The sequence below is a fragment of the Cajanus cajan genome, chromosome 11, assembly GCF_000230855.2.
Source record: "Cajanus cajan strain Asha chromosome 11, NIPB_CcT2T_4, whole genome shotgun sequence".
In the NCBI taxonomy this organism is placed as follows: Eukaryota; Viridiplantae; Streptophyta; class Magnoliopsida; order Fabales; family Fabaceae; genus Cajanus; species Cajanus cajan.
The window spans coordinates 34,823,049-34,848,029 of NC_138527.1; the positions used below are offsets into that span (position 1 = coordinate 34,823,049).

A 24,981-nucleotide genomic window follows, 5' to 3' on the forward strand; every position below is an offset into this window, starting at 1 on the left:
AAGAAATGAGAAAGAAAGAAAAACAAATTTACTTTTGAAGTTAATAATTTAGTGAAAAAATTTCCTTCCAAATTCCCACCCAATGTTCTAAGGAAACCAAAATAGTGTGAAAATATTCTTTCACTTCTCCAAAACTTTGAACCAAACGTCAAAATGTATAATAAAAGTACCTCCCCTTACCCTCCCTGAATTAGTTTTTGGAGGTACGGAACTCACCGTTGACCCTTTGAAACAAATTATTTGTTAATTAATAAGAAAAATGGGGAACCTTGGCAACAAGTTATTTTTTTATTAATAAGAAAAATGCTAGTTACGTGCTTTAATGAAGAAACAATCAAGACAATGATAACCAACAATTTTCTCCATAACCGAACCATAATTTTCACTCACCCACACGAAACAATGTTAAAAATGCAAGACAATCCTACATCTTTCAGGGTTTGTTACAACATCCTCAAGCTTTACCCAAAATGTTGTATATTGCTATCACCGTAACATCTTAGAATTCAAGGATATACCAATTTCAATCATTTAAAGCTAGTATATCTCATCATCTGGGATATCTGGAGTAAGGAATTTCCTGGGATCTTTACTTATTTCTTCATAGTTTAGTGTTGATTTCACCCTTTCTGGCACTGGCATGAGAGGAATAATGCTATCTCTATCGATTACACCATCAATAATTCCATATTCAACTGCTTCAATTGGAGACATGTATTTATCTCTGTCAATATCTTTCTGCACTTGCTCAAATGAGCGTCCAGTGAAACTTGATATAATTCTTGTGATATTGTTCTTGTTGTGCATAACTTCTTTAGCCTGAATTTCTACATCTATAGCTTGTCCACTAGCACCTCCAAGAGGTTGGTGAATCATAATTCGTGTATTTGGCATGGCAAAGCGCTTGCCCTTGGTGCCACCACCAAGGATAACAGATGCTGTTGACGCTGAAATGCCAAGTGCAACGGTGGAAACATCGGCCCTCACTAGCTGGACAGCGTCGAAGATAGCCATCGTAGCACTAAATTATAAACAAATGAAGTAAATAAACAACGAAAAAGAATGTACGGTATCAAACAGAACAAAGACTTGCAATGAAATGCACACCATGCAGAAAAAATTGCTATTTGACAACTTGACAAAAGAAAGCCATAAGACACAACATAACTCCAAGCAAACCTATATTCTATACAAACTTCCAATTTGTCAATAAGGGACCAATTTGTGAACCCAACACCAAAGAGAACATTTCAGTTTAATCAGCACTACTAATCCAGCCCAAAAGAGTAGGAAAACCATAAGAGCAACAAGCTTTTGTTTCTGATACGGCCATAGTTACTAGAAGGAAAAAGAGAAGAGTATAAAAGCAAAAGTAACCAAAAATATAAATAATAGCTGAAGAGAAAACTCTACACCAAAGTGGAGGTCTCCATTCTCTTTGCACATACACCAAAGTCACTCTTTTGAAGTAATCATTATACGGGAAACCATGAAGAGACTAAGAAACCACTTTATTAGATTACAGATGCCAATACAATTAGCTAACCTTGAAAAACTTAGCATTTGTCTCCAAAAATAGGCACCAAATAATAAATAATAGCGAACATAACACACAGTTAAAGTGAATTGCCCAAATCATTTGTAGCAGAAGATCCAAGTCCCTACATCCTAAAATCTCCAAAAACTGAGGTTTTTTTAGAGATCAGACATTTTTTTTCTTGAAGGGGACATGATTTCAGAAGACATGGGATAAAAGGACTTAAATCTTTTACAAATAATTTGGAGATTTCAAGGGGCATGCAGCTGGGGTTTAATCACAGAATAATTCCATTGCAACATACAAGATAAAACATGGTGGCATGCTGCAGTTAAAATACCATCACTTGAGGGAAAAGTCGACCTTTCACCAATGATCAAACCACAAGTAATGTGAAAATGGGACATAATGGAAGGGGATATCTGTTTTTTTCCTGGAAAATAAAGATGACCAATTACCAATTTGAAGCCCCTAAAGCACATAACTTGTAAAAGTAGAAAAGTTGGATCGATGAATATAATGTAAATGAAATAAACACTACGAAAATGAAAGGATAAAAGGCATCATACAACCATTTTGGTGCTAGGATTGTCTACAAAAGGCATCAATTCCTTTCTCTATTATTGATTAAAATTTATTGGAAATCACAAATTTTAGAGGATGGGTCTTACTTCTTAATTAATAAGTCTCTCTCCTAATTTATAAATGAGATCCACCAAAATTTGTGATTTCTAACAAATTTCAACCAACAGAGTGTGTTTTTAACAGTCCTCTTTTATACAAATACACCCTTCAGCATAGTTGAAAATTAATTTGTCAATTGATGACCAAACTTATAACTTATAGTTGAAACTTGAAAACTTATAAATTGTCGACAAAACCCAAACTTTGTCTCATTCAGTCATTCTCCATATGGAATAGAATTATTTGAAGTGTACCTCAAATCAGACAATGTCAGGTTTCTGTGAAATTTAAGTGTTTTTACTCCTTTGACCAGTTTTCAATAGTTTAAATTTAATTTAAGAAGCATAGAAGTAGTATCCACATGAACACAATAGAGGCAGGCAGTAGCATGGCAAAATAAAAAATACTAGCCACCAAGGAATTGAGGATACAACATATCATAGACAAATGGAGATACATATGTGTGTGCGTGAAGATCAATCTTATGTGAAAAATGAAAAGAATCTAGATTATTAGATATGTCTGAATAGACAAGATCACAAGGCTAAAACATCAAGTCATGAACCATTTTAAAATGACTGTATGTGACAACCGTATGTTTTAATCTGGAACTCAATCATTTGTACAAATCTAACAATCAAGATTCACTCCTCTCATTTCTCACATAAGATTATATCTGTGGGTGTAAAAAAAACAAAGGAGCATATAAAAATATAATTTAATAAGACTAGTGCCTAGTAAACCTTAAAGGCCTAAACCATGTTTTAATTGCATGTAACAATTGTCAAATATTGAAATACATCATTTTTTGGTCCTACAAGTATTGTATAGGAGTATGTTGCCTAATAAAAGTTAAATATGACCATACGAGCATGGCTCTTTCTTTTGGCATACATGCTTCAAAGTTGCAAATGCATGACTGCTCAAGGTTTGGTATTTCTGTATAGCAAATGCATATGAGTTATACTTGAGTAGGTTTGGATTTCAGTGGAAAAATTAATAAGGAAAAAAAAGGCAAAAAAAGGTGGAGAAATGACAAAATGAGAAAACTGAAGGCATATTCTGTATATATTTTTCTACTTCACTTTAGCAAACATAGTTTAGACACTTTCCTACCAGGAACACAAATATTGATGTATTGATTGTATTCAGTTTCTTCAAGTACATAACATAAATCATCAGTAGCCCGTGGCAGAAAAGAACTAAACAAAAAATCAAGGTCAAATGCCAAATAGATTGACTCTTCTACACCTTGAGTCAATGGACCTCCCATTCAAGATTTCAGCTAACAAGTCCTCGGTGCTTCCCAGTTTGGTTCATGTGTGTATTCAAATAAACAGGATCTTAGATAACAGATAATAGTGTATTCAGTTTGTTTTCGGTTTCAAATTAGTTTGTATGTTTTCACTAATAATTACTAAATGCTACTTTGTTTTCTGCTTTCATGAGACAAGGTGACATGTTTGCAATTATTAGTAAAAACATATCAATAGAAAACAAAAACATAAGCCACAGGAACCCTAAAATTTCTCAGTCAAGGGACAATAAGTCCTTCTAAAACAGCAAACTCAAGGAAAAAGTTACAAGCAAAACACTACAGCAAAAATCTTTGCAATGCCCCAACTAAACTAGAGAAATAATATCATCAACATTTCAAAACCATCGAACAGTATAAATATTGAATACTATAAACAACTGGCAGGAAAACAAAAGGACTTTCACCGCTAACAACCCAGTGAAGCATTGACATATACCATAATACTATCAGAAATCCACAAGAAACACACAAATGGACCATCCCAAATTAAACATAGAACGGTGTTTATGTCACTTCATTCAGAGCAAGCTTCAAGTAGTACTAGTAGCAGTATCACCAATTAAGCATTTGGTTACCAATAACCACCATGTAACCACTAGAAACAAGCAGTAATTAAACATTTTTCTTTCATTGGTTCCCCATATATATCATCCTTCAGACAATCACAAACCTATTCTACACACAGTCATACACACTAAATGTGAACACCTCTCCAAGTAAAAACTCGAACCTCGGGTTGCCATATTATATTATTATGTCACATCAAACACTAAATGTGAACACCTCTCTAAGTGAAAATTCGAACCTTGGTTTTGTTTGCCATATTATGGGGGACTAGCCCCTTCTACTATAACTCCCATCTATCCCTAATCACCTATACCCTTATTTCTCTCAAAATTTCTATTAATAAAAAAGGTATTTTTACTCCCACCCTTTAATCTTCTATTACCAAATAACCCACCCACTTTATCATCTACACAATACCATTAAAAAAATGAAAAAAACAAAACAAAACAAAAACCTCATCTAACCTGAGAGAGCCACCAGGGGAATTAATGAAGAGCCTGATATCCTTAGTGGGGTCTTGGGCATCCAACAGCAGCAACTGGCTCATGACAGCATCAGCCACAAAGTCGTCGATTTGGCTGCCGAGGAACACGATTCTCTCCCTCAGCAACAGCCCCATCGCGTCGCCCTCGGCGGCTCTGGACGCCGTCGCCGGCGTCTGGGTGGCGGAGAACTGAAAAGTGATAGTGGGTTTTGGAGATTGGGAGGGAAAGTCGGGGTTTTTGGAGGGGATTATTGGAGAGGGCGTGAAGACGCACCTTGGTGGGGTTGTGATGGGTTTGGAGAAACGTGAATGGGAGACAGAGGGTTTAGGGTTGAAAGAGGAAATGGGTGGCTTTGAGTTTGGGGAAAGGGTGCGAAGGGAAGGTGAAGGGTGGGAAGGGGAGATTGAGAGCAAATCCATGGTTGTGAGAGTGAGAGTGTTGGACAAGTGCAGAAGAAGGAACTTGCACGCAGAGGTTGCGACTTCACTTGGTTTGTTGTTGGAGTTGATTAGATAACACTGATTTTAAAATGAAAAAAAAAAATTTAATTTCGTTTTTGTTTTTTAGGAGTAGGGTATTTTGGAACAACATTTGCGATATATATATATATATAGGCTAAAAATCTAATTTGGTCCCTTATAATAATTTTTTGTTTTAATTTAGTCCCACTTTTATTTTTGGTTTCAATTTGGTCCCAAACTAATTAATTTATTTCAATTTAGTCTCTAATAAATTAATTGGTTTCAATGTGGTCCCTCCGTCAAAATTTCTTTAACGGCGTTTGAATTTTTTCCACGTGGAAAAAAATTAAAATGTGATAATTGTAATTAATGCTGACGTGGATTTTCAACGTGGAAAGAGTATTTTTTGTGCCAAAACCGCGAGAGAGAGAAGAGAAAACCGAGATGAGAGAAGTCTGATTCATTGGTTTGGAGATAAAGTTTTTCTTAGGGTTTTGAAGAAGAAGAAGAAGGCGCATGCATTGAAGAAGAAGAAGCGACGTTTGTGTGTTGTTCTAATCGGGTAAGTCCTTTGTTTATGGTTTTTTTGATTAAAGGGTCTTGTTGGGTTCACTTTAGGGCTACGGGTAAGAGTGGGCCTGGGTTATGAGTTGCGTTTTGATGTTTATTGGAAAGATTTTGGTTTTGGTGTGGTCCCAAACACTGGGTTCGTTGCTTTTGGTGTGGTCCCAAACACTAGGTTCGTTGGTTTTGGTGTGGTCCCAAAGAATGCGTTGGTGGCAATTTGTGGTTTATTTTGGTTCCTGTATGAATAAATCTTGTTGGAGTGGAGTGGTTTCACGTTGTTGTGTGGCCCGAAAAATGTTGTTGTGTGTTGTGCATATATTGGCCCCACTGACCCGTACATTGTTTCATAACTTGTAGTTTATGCCTTTATTCAAATAATTGTTTATATGTTATTGGTTTCAGGTATTGGAGCAAGTCAAGGTTCAAGCCAAATCCTAAATGTGATGTTTTGGTTAACAACATGAGTGAGGCATTTAACTCAGTCATTGTTGATGCTAGAGAAAAACCTATTGTTACCATGTTAGAAGACATGCAATTGTACTTGATGAACAGATGGGCTAAAAATAGGAAAAACATCACATTACATCAAGGAGATATTCTTCCTAAAATATTAAAGAAGATTGAAAAGGAAAGTAATTTCAGCAAATGGTGGATACCAAGGTATATTTCACATGGTTTGAATTGTTTATATTAACCCATTATTGGTTTATAATGAGTTAACATATTATTTTCAGTTGGGCTGGAGAGCAAGTTTTTGAGGTCAAAAATGTCAACTTGATAGGAGATAAATATACTATCAACTTGCAAGTGCAGGAATGCAGCTGTAGAAAATGGATGTTGACTGGGTTGCCCTGCTGCCATGCTATATCATGTATGAGGTATATGAATTTGGATCCAAAGGTTTTTGTGCCAGAATATTACAAGAGGGCAACATATGAAGTTGTATATCAATCAATGATATATCCAATAAATGGTCAGCAACTCTAGAACAAGACATGGTGCCCTGATGTTCTTCCACCACCATGTAAGAAAATGCCAGGACGCCCTAAGAAAAGAAGGAATTTGGAGCCATGGGAACTGAAGAAGGATGACACTGAATTGACAAGGAGGGGATGTAGGAGAAAGTGCAGTAGGTGCAAGAGTTTTGGCCATAACAAATCAACCTGTAAGGAAAACCCAATTCAAACACATCACCCCACCCAACCATCTGAGCCCACCCAGGTATCTGAACCCACCCAGGTATCTCAGCCCACCCATCCAAATGAGCCCACCTAGGTATCTCAACCCACCGAGGTATCTCAACCCACACAACCATCTCAGCCCACCCAGGTATCTCAACCCACACAAGCATCTGAGGCGGCCCAACCAAGGGAGAAGTTGAAGCCTAGGAAAGCACGACCACACTGAAAACCATGACAAAGTTGAAGATTGTTGCTTGTTGGTTTTAGTGTTTAGGGTTTAAAATTTTTAGTTTTTAAACTGTATTGGTGACTTATGATGTAGCAGACTTTTGAGATTATGTTTTGCATCACAATATTAATTGGTCATCATATGACAATACTTAATGTAGGAGACTATTATTATTGTGATTTACAATAGTTGGCTACTTATATTTCAACAAATGCAATATGTTATTATTATGATCATTTTTTTTTATATAGTTTTTTCAAATGCAAGAATATCAGAATGCCAAACAATATGACAAAGTGTGGTAAATGAGACTATTAACTAAGTCTGGTAAATGACACTATTAACTAAGTATGGTAATTGACAATATTAACTAAGTCAAAGCCGTAATAAAGAAACATTTTAAGTCCAACCCATCATAATCACAAACATATTAAGTCCAACCCGTCAGAATAAGATTTACGTTAAGTCCTACTAGTGAGAATCACGGCCGTGATTTACAATCACGGTCATGATTGCCTCTGTTATAAGTCACAATAAAAACATGATAAGTTCAACCCGCCAGACCCGTGAGAATCACGGCCGTGATTCATAATCACGCCCGTGATTCCCTCTGTTATAAGTCACAATAAAAACATGTTAACTTCAACCCGCCAGACCCGTGAGAATCACGGCCGTGATTCACAATCACGCCCGTGATTCCCTCTGTTATAAGTCACAATATAAACATGTTAACTTCAACCCACCAGACCCGTGAGAATCATGGCCGTGATTTACAATCACACCCGTGATTGACACGGCATCAGTGACCTAAATCCTATAAATCCTAAATCCAATTTATGTTATCATTTTCTCTTGTTTAGTCTTTGAACTTTCTTAGCATATATATTTAACTCCTTCAAATTTCATACCATATGTATTAAAGTCTTTAAAAACTTAAACCTTAATATATGTATGTTTATGAATTTTGGTATGCTTTGACATTCATACTTGTTGCACTGATGGTTTTAATCTTAAAAACAAACCATTAAATTTAAACTTCAGGCAATGCTACAATACTATCATTACTAATTCTTGATAATTCCATTGCAATTAAACCAACATTACAAAAATAACCATCAACAATATCCCAAAAGGTGTCTTTAAATACAAAACACCATATTTCACTACTTCAAATAAAACACCCTTCCAAATTGAACCAAGTTGTTACAAATTACATACATTAAAACCAAATTCAACAACAACAAAAAATTACAACAACTTCATCCACCATCTTATTGACTTCAAAGAACTCTGGAGATTATTCATCTTTCTCCTCTGCCTAGCTACCAACAAATCCCTTTCATCCACATATTCCTCTAAAGGCCACTTGAAAAAGTTGCATCCTTGTTGTTCAGCATCACCAAACTACAAATTTTTAAAACCAAATAAACAAAACCACAAAATCAGCAATTAGGGCTAAATTAATTTAATTAATTTACATTACATACCTTGTAATTTGGACAACCCCAGAATCTTTTACCAGCATTGGCAGATGTCATTGTTGTTCGCAACACAGCAACCTCTCCGCAATAGCAATAGGGAACAAAATACCTACTACCATGACTTTCAAACCCACTTGAATTCGTGGAGTTCATTGGGCGTGAATTCGCAGACATCCGGGACGTTTGCATTCTACAACAATAAACCCTAACTTCAAATCCTACAAATGACAACATGGGGACAACAAAAACTAATTTATCAACAAGAAGAAGAAGAACAAGAACAACAACAAGAAGAAAAATAACAAAAGAAGAAGATCTAGGGGCGGACAAAGAAACCTTAAATGAGAATAATGAACAACTACCCATCCACAAAAACATAAACAAGAAGCAAAATAAAAACGCATCCACGTCCCAATCCACGTTGGCATCCGCCTGCCTATTATCAATCCACGTCAGCACCAACTGGCATCCATGTCCTCAATATTTAACGACGTTAAAGAAATTTTGACGGAAGGACCACATTGAAACCAATTAATTTATTAGGAACTAAATTGAAACCAATTAATTAGTTTGGGACCAAATTGAAACCAAAAATAAAAGTGAAACTAAATTGAAATAAAAAATTATTATAAGAGACCAAATTAGGTTTTTAGCCATATATATATATATATATATATATATATATATATATATGTGGGGTATGTATGTTTTTAATAATTCTATTGATATATTAAATAAACTATTTAAATATGTCATAAACACTTACTTTAAATGAACATTTGTTCTCTAATAAGAAATATTTTGAACAATCGATTATTCATTTAATAATTGAAATTGACTAGATTTGATAAATGTATTTTTTAAAATGTGTTTGTCATAAAAAAAAAGTTTACTATATCAAAATATGACATTAGATCTCCTCAAAATATCGATTTTAATGTTAACAAACCTAAACATTTTTAGAAGAAAAAAAATTCAAATCATCATATAGGACGAATTAGCATAGACAATTGGTTATAATGAATTAGTATAAATAATTAGTTATAATGTAAGATGAATGTGTTTAATATTATATCGTTTATGATATTTGATAATCAAATCATATTTGTCTATGTTATTCCTTAATAATAATAAAAAAATAAAAAGCCTATTTGATACTTGCACCTCAAAAAGGAACTTCATAAAAAAAAAAAAAGATCAAACAAATCCCTCAAAACACATGAAGACTTAGAAAGAGTTGTTTCTAATTGACATACACAATAGTTTCTTCTGTGTTAATATCTTAAAGGTGATAAGTATCATTTTTTAACAGATAAGAAATGACAATTTGGTGAAAAACGTTTATTGTTCACATTAAATGTATTAATGGACATTTCTTTTTATAAGAAAGGAAGATAAAGGTAGATGAAATAAGTCTTTGAGAGATATTTAAAGATTTGCAAATGTCATCTCCACGAAACACCTATATAAAAAAAACTTAAAGACTTGTAAAGAAGAAAAAACACTCATTGTAAAAACACATTCATTTTTTTCTATAAAAAAACTTTATACTTAATTTTATTGTATCACATCTTAAAAGTAAGATGAAACAACTAGTGATTCCTTAGCTTTAACTTTGTGTTATTATTTGAAACCTAAAGAAACTTTATTGCAAAGAATACTTGGTTGTTAAAATCTCAAGAGACTTAGTTGTTCAAATAATATTATTTAGGTAGTTGTTTGAAGAGACTAGTTAAAAAGTACTTAGGTTAAATCAAAAGTAACTTGTAAAATAATATTTATATTTTTGTGAAAGATAATAAAACTTAATTAAATTGATCAAAAATTAGACATAATTTTAATAATTGAAACAAACTAATATAAAAATATTACGTGTTCTCAACTTCTGACTCTTGGTTTATACTCTTAAATTTTTTATATTACTTTATTGTGTTTGAAAAAATATTAAATTTTTTATTAATACTATTCGGTTTCCCCTTTTAGAATTTATTTTTTCTCCACATAATATTAACTAGTAAGTAGTTAATTAATGTAAAATAATATATTTATTTGGCAATGAGAATGAATGAATAATTGTAAGTAAAATGGTTTTTAAATCCAAAAAGGTAAAGAAGATTTAAGTAAATTAATGAGGGTTAAAAAAAGTTAAGAACTTGTAAATTATAAGCTACTTTAACTAATTTATGAAAATAAACTATAAATTTATTGAAATAAGTTTTTATACTAAATAAGTTTATTTTGGTCCAATTAACTTACAAGTTGGTTAAAAGAAAGGTTTTCAAATGTCTTGTCAAACATAATTTATGTATTAAAAGTATAAAATAATTTTATATTATTTTCTAATTATAAACTCTTATATATGTTAAATTTGTCAAATTTATAATAACTATCTTAAAAATTATATTGATATTATTTTTAATTAATTAAAAATGTTAAATTATTTTACTTTGAAAGAGTATAACCATTAAAGACTATGAAGTTATTTGGATAAAAAAATATTTTCTAAAAGATTTTCTCTACTAAAAAAAAGATAACATTGAAGGAATATATATATATATACTATGTTAAGATCTCATGGACTGATCTAATGATAAATTAAAGTTGTTCCATAATACACATTTAAATATAGAGGTTCACCAATAGCCATCTAAAAATTACAAGTTTATTAAGATACATTTAAAATGTAATTTTCAAACAAATATATATATATATATATATATATATATATATATATATATATATATATAAACAAATCTTGTAATTTATTATGGTTTAAAAGTTAACAAATCTTATTATATATTCTAATAGGATAAAAGACCTTTTGTGACTTCGAGAAAATAACAATTTTTTAATAAGCAAAATAAAAATAATCAAAGAATAAAATTAGAAAATAAATCATGGACACTATAAAGATATATCTTTTATTATTATTATTATTATAAAAGTATAGATTAAGAAATCTCATTATTTAAAAATTAGTTTTTACACAATTTATGATAGATATTTTAAAAATTACATGTAACGTAATTCTTAATTAGATAATAGTGTAAAAATGAATTTTTTACTCAAATAATATATTTTTTTTTAAAATAGGAACTTTGCAAATTTATTTTCTCAACTAGTACCGTTTACTGTTCACTTTTTTAAATTTTTTTTCGCGCGTTTGGAACGGCCCGTTCTGCTTGAACATGCGTTAATTTTGCATCTGAAACAGCCCGTTCCAAAGTCAGAACGGACCGTTCTGACACTTCTAAAACCAAAACAGGTCGTTCTAAACTAGGTTTTTAGGCATTTTTAGAAGTTTAGAATGAGCTGTTCTGGTTTTGGAACGGCCCGTTCTGGGAAAGAGGGGAATGTTATATTCAAAAGGTTATTTTGGACCTTTAAACCATGCATTGATGGTTTTGCCTTCTGCAAACCAATTGTTCAAGTTGATGGAACCTTTTTATATGACAAATACAAAGGTATGTTATTGGTTGTAGTTGCGCAAGATGGTCGCAACAACATAATTCCTATTGCATTTGCTGTTGTTAAAGGTGAAACTAGCGATGCATGATTTTTTTTTCTTAAGAACTTAAGACAGTATGTAACACCGCAAGACTAGTTGTGCCTAATTTCTGATCGTCGTGAGGCTATTCGAAGTGCATACTCAAGAAATGGAAGTGGTTGGCAGAAAATAATTTTGTTCATGTCTATTGTATTTGAAACACTGCACAAAACTTCATGCGACGATTCAAAAATGCAGCACTGAAGAAGGATGTCGTCAACATGGGTAATTTTATCATTACTTATTTTTTAAACTTTATAATTAGTTTTCATTATTTAATTAATTTTTTTTCGGCCTATGGGATGACTGAACCTAGATTCTTTTACTATTACAACATAGTAAGAGATACTAATGCTGAAGCAACCCAATGGTTAGACAACATTCCTAGGGAAAAAGGACACTAGCATGGGACAATGGACGATGTTGGGGACACATGACAACAAACCTAGATAAATATATTAATTATGTATTGAAGAAAACACAAAATCTGTCAATTTGTTCCATGGTAATGGCCACATACACTCGTTGCAACAAGTTTTTCGTTCAAAGAGGCAAGCTAGATGAAATGTGGTGTGATTGTGGCAAGTTCCAGAAAGTTCATATCCCTTGCTCGCTTCATGCTTACATGCACATCACAACTATGAAACCTACATGTCTCCTGTATATACCTTACAACAAGTTGCAAAGGTATACGAAAGATTAGAACAGAGATGGATATTAGATAACAACATAATCGTGTAAAAAATTATTTCTATTGTCACACCTCTGGTCATACTAGGAAGACATGTCCAAATATTGGTCATGGATTTAGTTCCCGTCACCATTGATTTTATTGTTGTAATGAGTTTTAATAAATTTATTTAGTTATATTTATAATGTTAATATTAAATAAATTTAATTACTTGATGTTACTCTTTGAGACTACGTTGTGTCTGTGTTGAAAAGGTAAATTGTGTTCGCTTCAATGCTAAGTTTGAAGCTAGATTTAAAGGAAATACCTTTGAAGTATGAAACTATAGTGTCTTAAACTTAAAAACACGAGATGATAATAATGGGACATTGTCTTAATAGATTCGAAACTTGTACAAGTCAAACTGTGACTAATAATGAAAAATATGGATAACCTGCACATTACACTATAAAAACATGTCCAAATAATGTATAATTATAATAGTTTATAAACTAAACATAAAATTCATATTACATTGAAAAAAAAGCATAGTGCATAAATTAGTTAGGACGGGCCGTTCCAAAAGTTGAACGGCCCGTTTCAAACTACAAAAAAGGGCTAAAATCCCTAGTTTAGAACGAGCTATTCCAAAATTTAGGTTATGTGAAAAATTCAACTCTAGAACGGCCCGTTCTGGTTTAAGAACGGGTCGTTCCAGATACAAAAATAACACTACGAGAGGCTGCATGCAGAACGGGCCGTCCCAGATACAAAATTCTCACATGACCTGGACCTACAACAATTTTTTTTAAAAAAATACGTAAACAGTAAATAGTACTCGTTAGAGAAATAAATTTGCACAGTTGCTATTTAGGTAAATATTTTTAAAAAATATATTATTTGAGTAAAAAACTTTGTAAAAATTTGGATTTAATTCAATGCACATATTATGTAAAGTTGTAAACTACAATTAAAAAAAACAACATTTACATAATAAATTGAAGAAAAAAAAGTTAAAATGGCATGAAGTTGTGGGGAAAAGGTTAAAAGAAAAATTTCAGAGAAAATTATAAAGCATTTTTTTAAAATTATTAAGAAATAATTGTAAATTTCAATTTTTTATATACATAAAAGTAACTTATTTATTAAAAAAAATACAAGTTTCAATTAATGTCTCGTAGACATTCATTGATTTTTATACAGATTTTTTTCTCTCTCCAAAATTCAACTAAGATTTAATAATTTAATACTGTATGTCCCAGGCATTTATTGACAATTTTTTTTAGCAACTTTACTTCCAAAATTATAATGAATTACAACAATAATTAAGCATATAGTGTAAATTTTAACTTTCACAATTATCTTAAACACAGTTGTCAATTATTAGATTAAGATTATTGATTTTTCTAATAACTATTTTTAGAATTTTAAATTTTTTAAAAAAATAATATTATATAGAGTAAATTTTAATTAATTAATAATAAAAATTTATCTTCCAAGTACATAAAAATTAAACTCAGACAAGTTATAATGTAGTACAAGAATTAAAAGTAAGAATATTTAATTAATTGTTACTAGTTTTGTAGGCATTAAATTTTGTTGATTCTGTTCTCTCAGCAGCTGTAACAGCGGTTGACCTCACACCACCCACCACTGCTCTGTTTCTTTCTATTTCTTGTTTTTTCCCCCAAACAGGACAAAACAAACATATAGGTTAACTGCAAAAATTCAACTTTGATCAAATGCTGATCAAATTCAAGGGTCCCCTCTCCTAGATCTTCTTTCAGGTCACTGTTGCATCTCTCACCTTTTCTCCAACGCCACGTTCCTTGCTTTGGTCAGTCACTCCCTCGCCTAACCGTTTTTCTTTCTTCTTCCTTCTTCCCTGGATCTGCAATTTTTCCTCCTCCCCATTCATTTTATCATTGCAATTTTCAATCCTTCTTCCAAAGTTCGATCATTTTTGTATTATCATGGAACCCCATTTCATCAAAAACGAGTTTTGAGCAATCCCATAAGGCATTGCCAGGATCAGCTTTGAGCAATCCCGTGTGAAATGGGGAACTTTGTTTTTCTTTGTGATTGTGAAGATTTCACACGTGTGTGTGGGTTTTTGTTTAGCTTTTTCTGAAATGTGAATGACGAGTTTGCAATGGCATTGAAGTATCATAGGGATGATGAAATTGGAACTTATGTGGGAAGGATGGTTATGGGGTGTGTGCAGGTTGGAGGGAGATGATTGATGGAGTCCAGTGAGCAAGAGAACGTGTCGCTTAGAGAGTTCCATGCTAATGGAACTCGCATTAGTGCATCAGAAGTTGAGGCCAAGCTTGATCAAGGAAATATTCAAGAGGCAGAAGATGCATTGCGAGAAGGGTTGTCACTTAATTTTGAGGTCAGTTTGTTAATGCCGACACATAGTTTACTAGCTTGTGCCTGCCATTTTTGTGTTACTAGCATTTCCTTTCGTTTCCCTATAATGATATTTGGTGGCAGATGTTACTTGATTGTGCATTTCATATTTGCAAATAGTAAGAAGCAAAAACCAAGGACCAAACTGCCACTTAGATTTATTGGAGGAAGCTGATCTCAAACTCCCATTTGGTATCAAATGATTGCAATGATTGTCTCTGAAACTTTTTTCTTTTTTTGAATTTGGCATGTAATTATTGCTCATCATGGTTGCTAATTATCTAGACTTCATTATGTTGTTTTACTATATATTTCTGTTTTGGAGCAATCTATCGAGACTAGTGGGTGCAAGGTCATCAATTATGTTAATAATGAAATGGCGGAAATATGGAGGGCATTAGTGTTTTCCTGGTTTTGTAGGATATGATTGGATCTCTAATCTTAATAGCAAATTTAAAGGTCTTTGACATGTATCATTATTTCCTTTATCTTAATTATGTCTTAGGTGTAGAGACTCAGGCCCTAACTCCTAACCTTCTACAGAAAATATGCTAATGTCTTCCATCTATAAACCCTTTGGGCTATGTTTGGACTCTGAGGTCCATGATTACATTTTTAACTACCAAAATATTTTGGCTAATTACTAGAAATTTGATGTTTGAGGTTTCAAAACTGTCATAGGGCAAGCAACACAGACAAAAAGAAAAAATTTTAACCAAGAAAAATTTGTAATGCCTGCTTTATTTAGGCAGCAGTAACTATTATGTTATTCTTAACTTCTTCAATGACTAGGGATATATTTCTTCTATGTGTTGAACCTTAAAATCCTTCTCACAGAATTTTTTTTACACGTGAGAGCATGATTTTTCTTTTGTAATGTGATCAGTACTCAAATTCTTCTTTTATGAGTATCAAACATATTATGGCTTGCAATTTTTACAAATGACCGTATTATAATTGAATTTGAAGCTAGATAAATATGCCAATCAAAGAAATGGATCTCATAATTTGTACAATGATTAAATTTGATGCAAATTATCCCTTAAATGTTTGTATATGAAGATCTTGCATGCCTTGATTCTTGGCACTGGATTGGAGCAGCATCATTTTTGGGATAAAATAATCAGATGTTTGAGTTTTGCCCCATTGTTACTTTTAAAACTTTTAACAGGAAGCAAGAGCTCTTCTTGGAAAGTTGGAGTATCAAAGAGGTAATGTAGAAGGTGCTCTTCGTGTGTTTGATGGAATTGATCTCCAAGCTGCCATACAGCGATTGCAACCTGCCTTTTCTGAAAAACAACCAGCCAAGAAAGGTCGCACTCGCATTGAATCACCCTCAATCTCTCAGCATGCGGCTAGTTTGGTGCTTGAAGCCATCTACTTAAAAGCCAAGTCTCTGCAAAAACTTAGGAAATTTACTGGTATTTAATATATTCTAGACTGTTGAAAGTTGTTCTCCACCTTACTTTCTTAATATTATATTTCTTAAATAGAATGAATGCATTTAAATGCTTGTTTAATGGATTCTACAGAGGCTGCTAGTGAATGTAAACGTATTCTTGATGCTGTTGAGAAGATATTTTATCTGGGGATTCCTGATATTCAAGTGGATAATAAGTTGCAAGAGATAGTCAGCCATGCAGTGGAGCTCCTTCCAGAGCTTTGGAAACAAGCTGGTTGCTATGATGAGGCAATCTCTGCTTATAGGCGTGCCCTTCTTAGTCAATGGAACCTTGATACTGATTGCTGTGCAAGAATTCAAAAGTCATTTGTTGTTTTTTTGCTATACAGTGGGGTGGAGGCAAGTCCACCTAGTTTAGCAGTTCAGATTGATGGATCATATGTGCCTAAAAATAATCTTGAAGAGGCTATTCTGCTATTGATGATTCTTTTGAAAAAGTTTTGTCTTGGTAAGATAAAATGGGATCCTTCAGTCATGGAACACCTGACTTTTGCACTGTCTATATGTAACCAAACTTCTGCTTTAGCAAAGCAATTTGAAGAATTGATGCCTGGAGTATACCACCGAATTGATTGTTGGAATTCTTTAGCCTTATGTCTTAGTGGAGCTGGAAAAAATGACAATGCTTTGAATCTACTAAGGAAGTCTTTGCACAAACATGAACAGCCAAATGACCTTACATCATTGTTGTTAGCTGCCAAGATATGCAGTGAGGATCCCCAGCTTGCTAATGAGGGAGTGAACTATGCTCAGAGGGCAATCAGTAATGCTCATGGCCCAAAAGAGCATTTAAAAGGTGTTGCTCTTCGGATGTTGGGACTTTGTTTGGGAAAGCAAGCTAAGGTTGCTTCCTCTGATTATGAGAGGTCTCACCTTCAGTCCAAAGCTCTGGAGTCACTGGAGGAGGCAATTAGATTGGAGCCAAACAATTCTGATCTGATTTTTGAATTGGCTGTTCAGTATGCAGAGCACCGAAATTTGCGTGCTGCTTTGCGCTCTGCAAGGCATTTCTTTAATGAAACGGGTGGTTCTGTATTGAAAGCTTGGATATTGCTTGTTCTAATTTTGTCTGCACAACAAAGATTTTCAGAAGCTGAAGTGGTGACAGATGCTGCTTTAGATCAGACTGCAAGATGGGAGCAGGGCCCACTGCTTAGGCTAAAAGCAAAGTTGAAGATCTCCCAATCACGACCCATGGATGCTATTGAAACTTATCGTTACCTTCTTGCATTGGTTCAAGCCCAGAAGAAATCCTTTGGGTCTCTCCAAATTAGTTCAAAAGTAAGATTCTTCCATCTACTTTACTACTTTCAGGATTTGTTTAATATAATAGCGAGGCATGTCAATTTTATGTGAGATTTGTGATTATAGTAGTTTTTTGTTATTAAATTACGTACGTCATGTCCTAATGAATTTTACTTTTGACTGTAATAGCAGTCGAATATATGTAGTGGGGTAAGTGGGTTTCTGATAAGAGCACTTGAATTTGGCCCAGAACTAACTCAACCCCAAAAGTTAGTCCATGAGGATCTATAGTTGATATGGGATCACAAGACACCCTCGCACCCAAGATTGAACAATTGGAACATGGAGATTTTAGGACTGTCTTTTTTTTTTTATTTTTATTTTTATATTGCATTGGGAAATCCTCAAGGGTCAAGGCAATTTAGGTTGCACTAGGAAAATCACCGTGGCAGGAAAACTTTTGGCCAGTTGAGGGTGGCAAAAATATCATACCTATGATATGAAAGCACAAATATTATCTTGAATTTGTCCCAAGCGTAACTCAACATGGGATAAGGATTATCTAAGCTTTTGTAAGCCTTACTTTGGCTATATTTATAGTCAATGTGGGATCTTAACAAGAACCTTGAGAGAACCCGCTATGAAGCATATCTTTGAAGTTGGAAATCCCAAAGTCTTATGAACCCCAACAAAATCTTATACTTCTGATGTGAGACTCAAGTCTTGTACCTTGCAATTAGATTCTACATCACACTATGCACCATAGCATCAAATCCCATCTGGACTAGCTGTGCATTAGTCCTTTAAATAGTGCTGAGTGAACCTTACAATACTGGTGTCACCACTTGCATCGCTTGTTTGCAGCTAAGAAACATGGTGAAAAGCTTTAATACTGATTAATGAGAATTTTGAGAGAACCACACCACAACAATTAGCCGTTTAGTTGGTGAGTCTAAGGCCTTATAAACCCATACCAAAATCTTATACTTCTACTGTGGGACTTAGAATGTCCCACACCATGAATTTGGATCATTACAATTCTGTACCATTGTAGTAGATTTGACTTAGAAGAAACTAAAAAACACCATGATGTCAATCACGAACCAAAAATCACAGTAGCAAGCATTTCTTAGTGTTGCAAAAGGTAACCTGTGTGAAAAAGTTAGTTGGTTGTATGGAGTTGGCTGTTGTCTGGGAAGCTTTATCTACAATCCTGTAGAAATGACTACTTCAAAGATGTGTCCAATGTCCATGGCTTTGGGAGAAAAAGATGTACAAGTTAATAAAAGTTGTTTCTTATGCATTTCTTTTATGTTGTTCTTGTGTTCTGATATTTCCTTTTTATTGTCATTTTTTACTCTGAATTTTAAGTGCTTCCTCTTTCTTTTGGTTTTACTGAAAGAAAGTTTTTGGTTGATGGGGAAAAAGAGGAAAGGAATCCCCGAGATGTTTTTTACTTCAAGGGACTCTTCAATTATAAATTGTTGATTCCAAAAAAAATAAAATTGATGATTGCAAATCAATCTTACTTCCATTTTGTCAAACTCTTTCCAGGTTGAGGATTATAAAGTAAATGAATTTGATATTTGGCATGGTCTGGCAAATTTATATGCTAGTCTTTCTCGTTGGAAGGATGCTGAAATATGTTTGCAAAAGGCCAGGGAGTTGAAGAAATATTCTGCAGCATTGGTGCACACCGAAGGCAAGACCAAAACCTTTATGCTGTTAGATGTTTTCTATTTAAGCAAGTTGAACTTAATCTCCACCTCTTTTGATCTAATTGTGGCTAAGGCAGGACCATGGAATCAATCCCTTGCCTGCAAACCTCCTATCCTATCGTTGCTTATGATAGGATTATGGATCCAATTGGGCACAATAAGGCTTCAGTGGATCTTAGGAGCATCTGCTCTTATCTACTCTGTTTTCCTTTTCTTATTTTGTATAATAGTCTTCTTTTTTGTCAGATAGGAGTTGAATCCTATCAATTGGTGCTTTTCATGGTGAGTAAGTTTAGAGGAAATTTTTGTGTATGCAAATCTGCACGTCTTCCCTGTGCCTTATTGGGTCCCATTGAATCCATAATCCCATTAGCTTATGCCTGGTCATAGGCCTAAGACGATGGATCCACATGCCATCTTAAAAGTTTTAAGATTGTAAAGTTTCATCCATGAAGGCCGTGAAGTAGAGCTTAAAACCATAACAATTCTGAATGAAGCAATGATCTAAGAATTATCCGCTTGTATGAAAAATTGAGGGACCTCTAGGATAGACATTTTATATTTTCCTGTGTGCTCTGCCAGGTGTTTTGTTTGAAGGACGTGGACAAAATCGAGAAGCTCTTTGTGCTACTATTAATGCTGTACTACTTGAACCAAATCATGTTCCATGCAAGATTTTGATGGGTGCTTTGATTCAAAAAATGGGTTTAGATTCGGAGTATTTGACTGTTGCAAGAAGCTCACTGTCTGATGCACTTCGAATAGAGCACACAAATCGCAAGGCTTGGTATTGCTTGGGATTGCTTCACAAGCTTGATGGCCGAATAAATGATGCTGCTGACTGCTTCCAAGCAGCTTCCATGCTTGAAGAATCTGATCCCATCGAAAGTTTCAGCTCTATATCTTGACACGATTCAATTCTAAAATAGTTAACTCTGCAGGCAGCGGTGAGATTCATCTCAGTGTTTTCAGTTGATACAACTTCTAGGTTGTTCAATGGGACACAAGAGAAACAGTTTTAGGAAATGTATTCCTTTTTTTCAATTGTTGTCATCACAAACTAGGCTCAAAGAAAAGGAATTGAAAACATTATATTATATAGTTAAATATAAGATAAAGGGATTGATGTTAAACTGGTTGTGGGATGGAAGAATTGTAAAGAACTTGGACCGGCAGAGGTAGTAACGTGGATCAACGGCTGCTCAGCCTTGTAAATGTCTGTCTAGCAGTATCATTGTAAAGAGAGTAGAGATTCAGTTTTCTTCTTTATGTGTTTTAGTTTATTGGCTAGATCTACAAAGCATAAAGGAAAATGCTAGGAGTCACTTGAATTGAGATGCAGCCATTTGTACTTGTGTACATTTATGTAATTTTTCTTGAACTTTGATGTTGTTTCATATGTATTTGTATCAAGTCCTAAATATTTTGCCACTTCAAAATGGGCACCTATACTCATTTTTGTGATGGGCAGATGGCTTAGTTTATTACGCTGCTTGTTATGCACCTTAAGGATGCATTGGCTTCGTGTTTGACGAATTTAAAGCTTTGTTATGCACCTTAAGGATGCATTGGCTTCGTGTTTGACGAATTTAAAGCTTTGTGATTGATTAAATATTGAGGGCTCTTCAACAATTCACTTTTGCAAAATGCTGATAACTTGTGCGTTTGTTTATAAACAAAATTGTGTAGAATCCATATTGAACGTTAGAGGACGAGTATCTACACGTGTGCGCGGTAGTTAGGTTATGGATGCTTATGTAAAGGCGCGTGTATTGCATTATGTTTAGATGCATATTGTGATTATTGGTGTGTCAAATAGCGCATTTGAATTCACATCAGATAAACCATAATTATGTCCAAGTTCTAACATGATTTTAGACAAATATTTAAATGTTTGATTTTTCATTGAAAAAATGATTCTTGGTCATGAATTGATTGAGTAGAAGTAATTTTAGATAATTTTTGCTTTAAAAATAAAACATTTAAACAAAAATCACATTACTTCAAAATCAATTTTAACTAAAATAATTTTGTAAAATCAGTTTCAAAAGAATTTTGTAAATGATCACTCAAACTGACCCCAAGTTGTTTAACAAATACTACAGTCATATTTTTGCGTAACAAAAAAGAGGCTAACTGGGACAATACTACAGTCCTATAACAGTATGATACACAACCTGAACCACTGAGGTGAGCCTAGTGGTGAAGGAGTTAAGGTAGTATCTGGTAAAAAGACAAGTGGCACGTGGTAACTCAAGGGAGAGATAGATATATTGTCAAGATAAAATTGTATTAATCCAGAATAAATTGTTAACAGCCAACAGATGGTCCAGTCTCCTAACCCAACAAAGGGATTCCATATTAGATACTATTACAGAATACAGACTACAATAACAAAACTTTAGTTCTACTATGCCACTACCAACCTACAGGTTTTCTTCTTCTTGGGTATCATCTGAACTTTGTAGATGGCTTAACTTAACTCTTGCCTTTTTTGGTTGTGACGACTCTTCTCTTGACTCATTTTCATCACCCTTCCTCTTCTCTCTCTCATTGTTTTCTTCATCAGCAGCAGCTGCAGGAGGTTCAGTACTCAAATCATCTTCCGATCCCACTTTGGATATCTTTGGATCAGATTCTTCAGCTTCATCTTCATCTTTCTTTCCCAATTCTCCACTCTTAGCTGAGCTTTCAAATTCCTCCAGAAAGGAGCGGATTTCCTCATTGGTAGCAAGATCCAACGGGGTCTTTCCTGCCTTTGTCCTGGCACCAAGGTTTGCCCCTTTCTTGGCCAAGTACTTGACGAGTTCCAAATGGGAGCCTTGAACAGCATAGTGTAATGACGTCAAACCTTTGCGCGTAGAGGCTTTGAGAGAGGCCCCAGCAGAAAGTAGAGCACGAACAACTTCTAAATGTCCCTTCTGTGCAGCAAAGTGTATTGCAGCCATGTCATCCATAGCAGAAGCACCCACATCAGCCTTGTTCTTGCAGAGAAAAGTGACCATCTCTGCTTGCCCAGAAAATGCAGCTAAATGTAGACTATGGTCCAAAGTTGCTAGTCAAAGAAACAAGGTGGCAATGCTAGAAATAATTCTCAAGAAAAACTTAATTACTACTTCACCCACAGATAAAATCTAGCTCCTTATTTCCATTTCTACCTGGAATACAATCTGAAGAAAAATTCAACCTCCCAGATGGTTAGGGATGGATACACAATTGCACCAACATACGTTCAAATTAAACATGCGGCATCACCCTTCTCATACATGAAAATTACTGTTCTCAGAAACATGTAAGCCTTCTCTAATAGCATGTTCACCCACATGTTACTTATGACATGACAATTAGACAAAATTTGAATACAACGTTGTTTGGATACAAGCTTAGAAGAGCTTATGAGAGTTCTTTCACCGAAAATAGTTTTTTTTTTCTCCAGTAGAAAAGCTCACAAACTCTTCTAAACTTTTTTGCAGACAAACTCAGTTTCCTTAAGTAATTTTGGATCAGAATTGGAGTTCCCTGTCAGTAATCCATGTAAGATAGAGGTTTGTATTAAAAATTAACATAGGTCACCGACGTGAATCTTCAATTCTGATAAGATAACATCGTTTCATAACTTTTGTCTGAGAAAATTAGGGCTGATTATGATGTAGCCACTGACGGTTGAAGCAAGTACAAGGAAATGAAACAGATACTGCAATGAATCATATAGTCAAAAGAACCAGCAAAAGGTAATCGTGAATGGAAGCTACTTGTTATGTTGCGAAAACTAGAAAGAATAAAGAGTATTTACCATGGAATAAGAGTACTGTAATGTAGAGCAACAAGAAGAAATTGAACGAATTTCATTGTTAGGGTTCCTATTGCGTAGCGTTGAAATAAAAATTAAAAGGGAAAAGAGAATAAGGAGGATACGGTGTTCGGGAATGCTTATCTCTGGAATTAACGGCCAAAGGATTAGAAGCCAAAATTGACTGAACGGCGATGAGATCGCCGGACCTTGCCGCCGTATGAAGCTCGTCGCCGGTCCTCGATTTCCGTGGATTACCCATCTTCGCTGCCACAAAACCTTCTTCTATGAATCAACACACAAACACACTCTCTTTTTCCCTTCCCTCGCTTTTCTTCTTCTCGCGTCGCGCTTTTAACCAAATGCCCTTTTCGTCTTTCCATCTAACTTCTTTTAATCAGTATTTTACCATGTTTATATAGTAATAAATAAATATTTTTATTACAAAATTATGTTATGATTAAAATTTTATAATCAATAAATAGTTTTAAACATATAAATTTTATTTTAGATTTATGATAAATAATTTATGTTATAAATATTAATAAAAAACATTATTTATTTATATAAAATATATATATATATAATAAATTAAAGTTTTTATTTTAAAAAATGGATAATTATTTATAACAATATATAAAAATACTCTTTTTTAAATCTATGTTTCTAAAAATAATTATACACTTATGTTATATTTTATTTTTTCATTAATTTATATTTTCTAAAAATAAAAAATAATATATATAAAAATAAGTATCTTCTTTAAATATAATAACTATCTATTTTTTTAACAAGATAGTTATTATTATTATTATATAAAAAAGAAAATACAGTTTAAAAATATAATTATTTAAAAATAAATAAATACTAAAAAGAGATATTCTCTATACCGATATTGATGAAAATAAGAGAACAAATATGTCTTCGCAATTTCCCTTTATAGAAGCATGTTCGCAATCATAAAGTGTATTACAAAGATTGACAATTTTATTTTATGGACATTCTACCACCGAAGAATGCATCGTTACTATTATTATTATTTTACATATGGCGGTAAGTATGATTAAATATATTTTTAATTTTTATTTATTAATTTTTTGTCAATTTATTTTTAATTTTTGAATAAATTTATTTTATTTATTCTTTTAAACTTTTCTTCGAGAATAAAAAAATTGACATCAATGCCGAAATTAAAATTTATGAATTAAAATTAATAAAAATTTTAAATATATTTTTAGTCTTTACAGAATGAATAAATTATGATTTTAGTCTCTATAAAAAAAATTATTCATTTTTATCCTCTAAAATTTAGAACTATCATTTTAGTTTTTACTATTATTATGTAATTAAATTTAACTACTTGTTTATTCATTAAAAGGGTAGTGATCATCTTAGATGTTATCTAGAACTCTTAGTGATAGAATATTAATGCGTGACACCTTTAAAAAATTTAATAAATTCTTAAAATAAATATTATTTATATATCTTAAAATTATCATTAAAAATAAAAAATAATAATTTTATGTTTTAGAAGAATAAAAATATTAAAAAATTACATGACTAAAATCAATGTATACTTATTTTATAAAAATAAAAAATTATTTAGAAAAATTAAATATATGTTTAG

The 24,981-nt window shown here is 33.2% G+C and overlaps 3 protein-coding genes across 3 annotated transcripts; 1 reads left to right on the forward strand and 2 right to left on the reverse strand.

The window, feature by feature from the left end:
• Nucleotides 1-343: 343 nt before the first annotated feature.
• Nucleotides 344-5,110, reverse strand: CLPP4 (CLP protease P4). The gene is made up of 2 exons (XM_020362589.3): nucleotides 4,571-5,110; nucleotides 344-1,021 (listed from the first exon to the last, which is right to left on the reverse strand). The coding sequence occupies exons 1-2, from the start codon at nucleotides 5,008-5,010 to the stop codon at nucleotides 538-540; spliced, it is 924 nt and encodes a 307-aa protein (XP_020218178.1). The 5' UTR covers nucleotides 5,011-5,110; the 3' UTR covers nucleotides 344-537.
• A 9,234-nt stretch (nucleotides 5,111-14,344) lies between these two features.
• NPG1 (tetratricopeptide repeat (TPR)-containing protein) lies at nucleotides 14,345-21,048 on the forward strand. Its single transcript, XM_020362215.3, has 6 exons — nucleotides 14,345-14,564; nucleotides 14,952-15,122; nucleotides 16,311-16,560; nucleotides 16,672-17,882; nucleotides 19,401-19,548; nucleotides 20,147-21,048. Exons 2-6 carry the CDS (start codon nucleotides 14,970-14,972, stop codon nucleotides 20,470-20,472), a joined length of 2,088 nt encoding a protein of 695 aa, XP_020217804.1. The 5' UTR covers nucleotides 14,345-14,564; nucleotides 14,952-14,969; the 3' UTR covers nucleotides 20,473-21,048.
• A 787-nt stretch (nucleotides 21,049-21,835) lies between these two features.
• Nucleotides 21,836-23,736, reverse strand: LOC109800701 (Ankyrin repeat family protein). The gene is made up of 2 exons (XM_083066199.1): nucleotides 23,480-23,736; nucleotides 21,836-22,603 (listed from the first exon to the last, which is right to left on the reverse strand). The coding sequence occupies exons 1-2, from the start codon at nucleotides 23,614-23,616 to the stop codon at nucleotides 21,991-21,993; spliced, it is 750 nt and encodes a 249-aa protein (XP_082922325.1). The 5' UTR covers nucleotides 23,617-23,736; the 3' UTR covers nucleotides 21,836-21,990.
• Nucleotides 23,737-24,981: the final 1,245 nt, after the last annotated feature.

What these genes read in the sequence shown, in the direction of transcription:
- NPG1 (XM_020362215.3), top strand. Translation starts at nt 14,970, where the DNA reads ATGGAGTCCAGTGAGCAAGAGAACGTGTCGCTTAGAGAGTTCCATGCT. An exon ending in GGTTGTCACTTAATTTTGAG is followed by an intron (nt 15,123 to 16,310) that starts GTCAGTTTGTTA and finishes AACTTTTAACAG; the next exon opens with GAAGCAAGAGCTCTTCTTGG. An exon ending in CTCTCCAAATTAGTTCAAAA is followed by an intron (nt 17,883 to 19,400) that starts GTAAGATTCTTC and finishes AACTCTTTCCAG; the next exon opens with GTTGAGGATTATAAAGTAAA.
- CLPP4 (XM_020362589.3), bottom strand. Translation starts at nt 5,010, where the DNA reads ATGGATTTGCTCTCAATCTCCCCTTCCCACCCTTCACCTTCCCTTCGC. An exon ending in TCCCCTGGTGGCTCTCTCAG is followed by an intron (nt 1,022 to 4,570) that starts GTTAGATGAGGT and finishes TTTATAATTTAG; the next exon opens with TGCTACGATGGCTATCTTCG.
- LOC109800701 (XM_083066199.1), bottom strand. Translation starts at nt 23,616, where the DNA reads ATGGGTAATCCACGGAAATCGAGGACCGGCGACGAGCTTCATACGGCG. An exon ending in GATAAGCATTCCCGAACACC is followed by an intron (nt 22,604 to 23,479) that starts GTATCCTCCTTA and finishes TTTGGACCATAG; the next exon opens with TCTACATTTAGCTGCATTTT.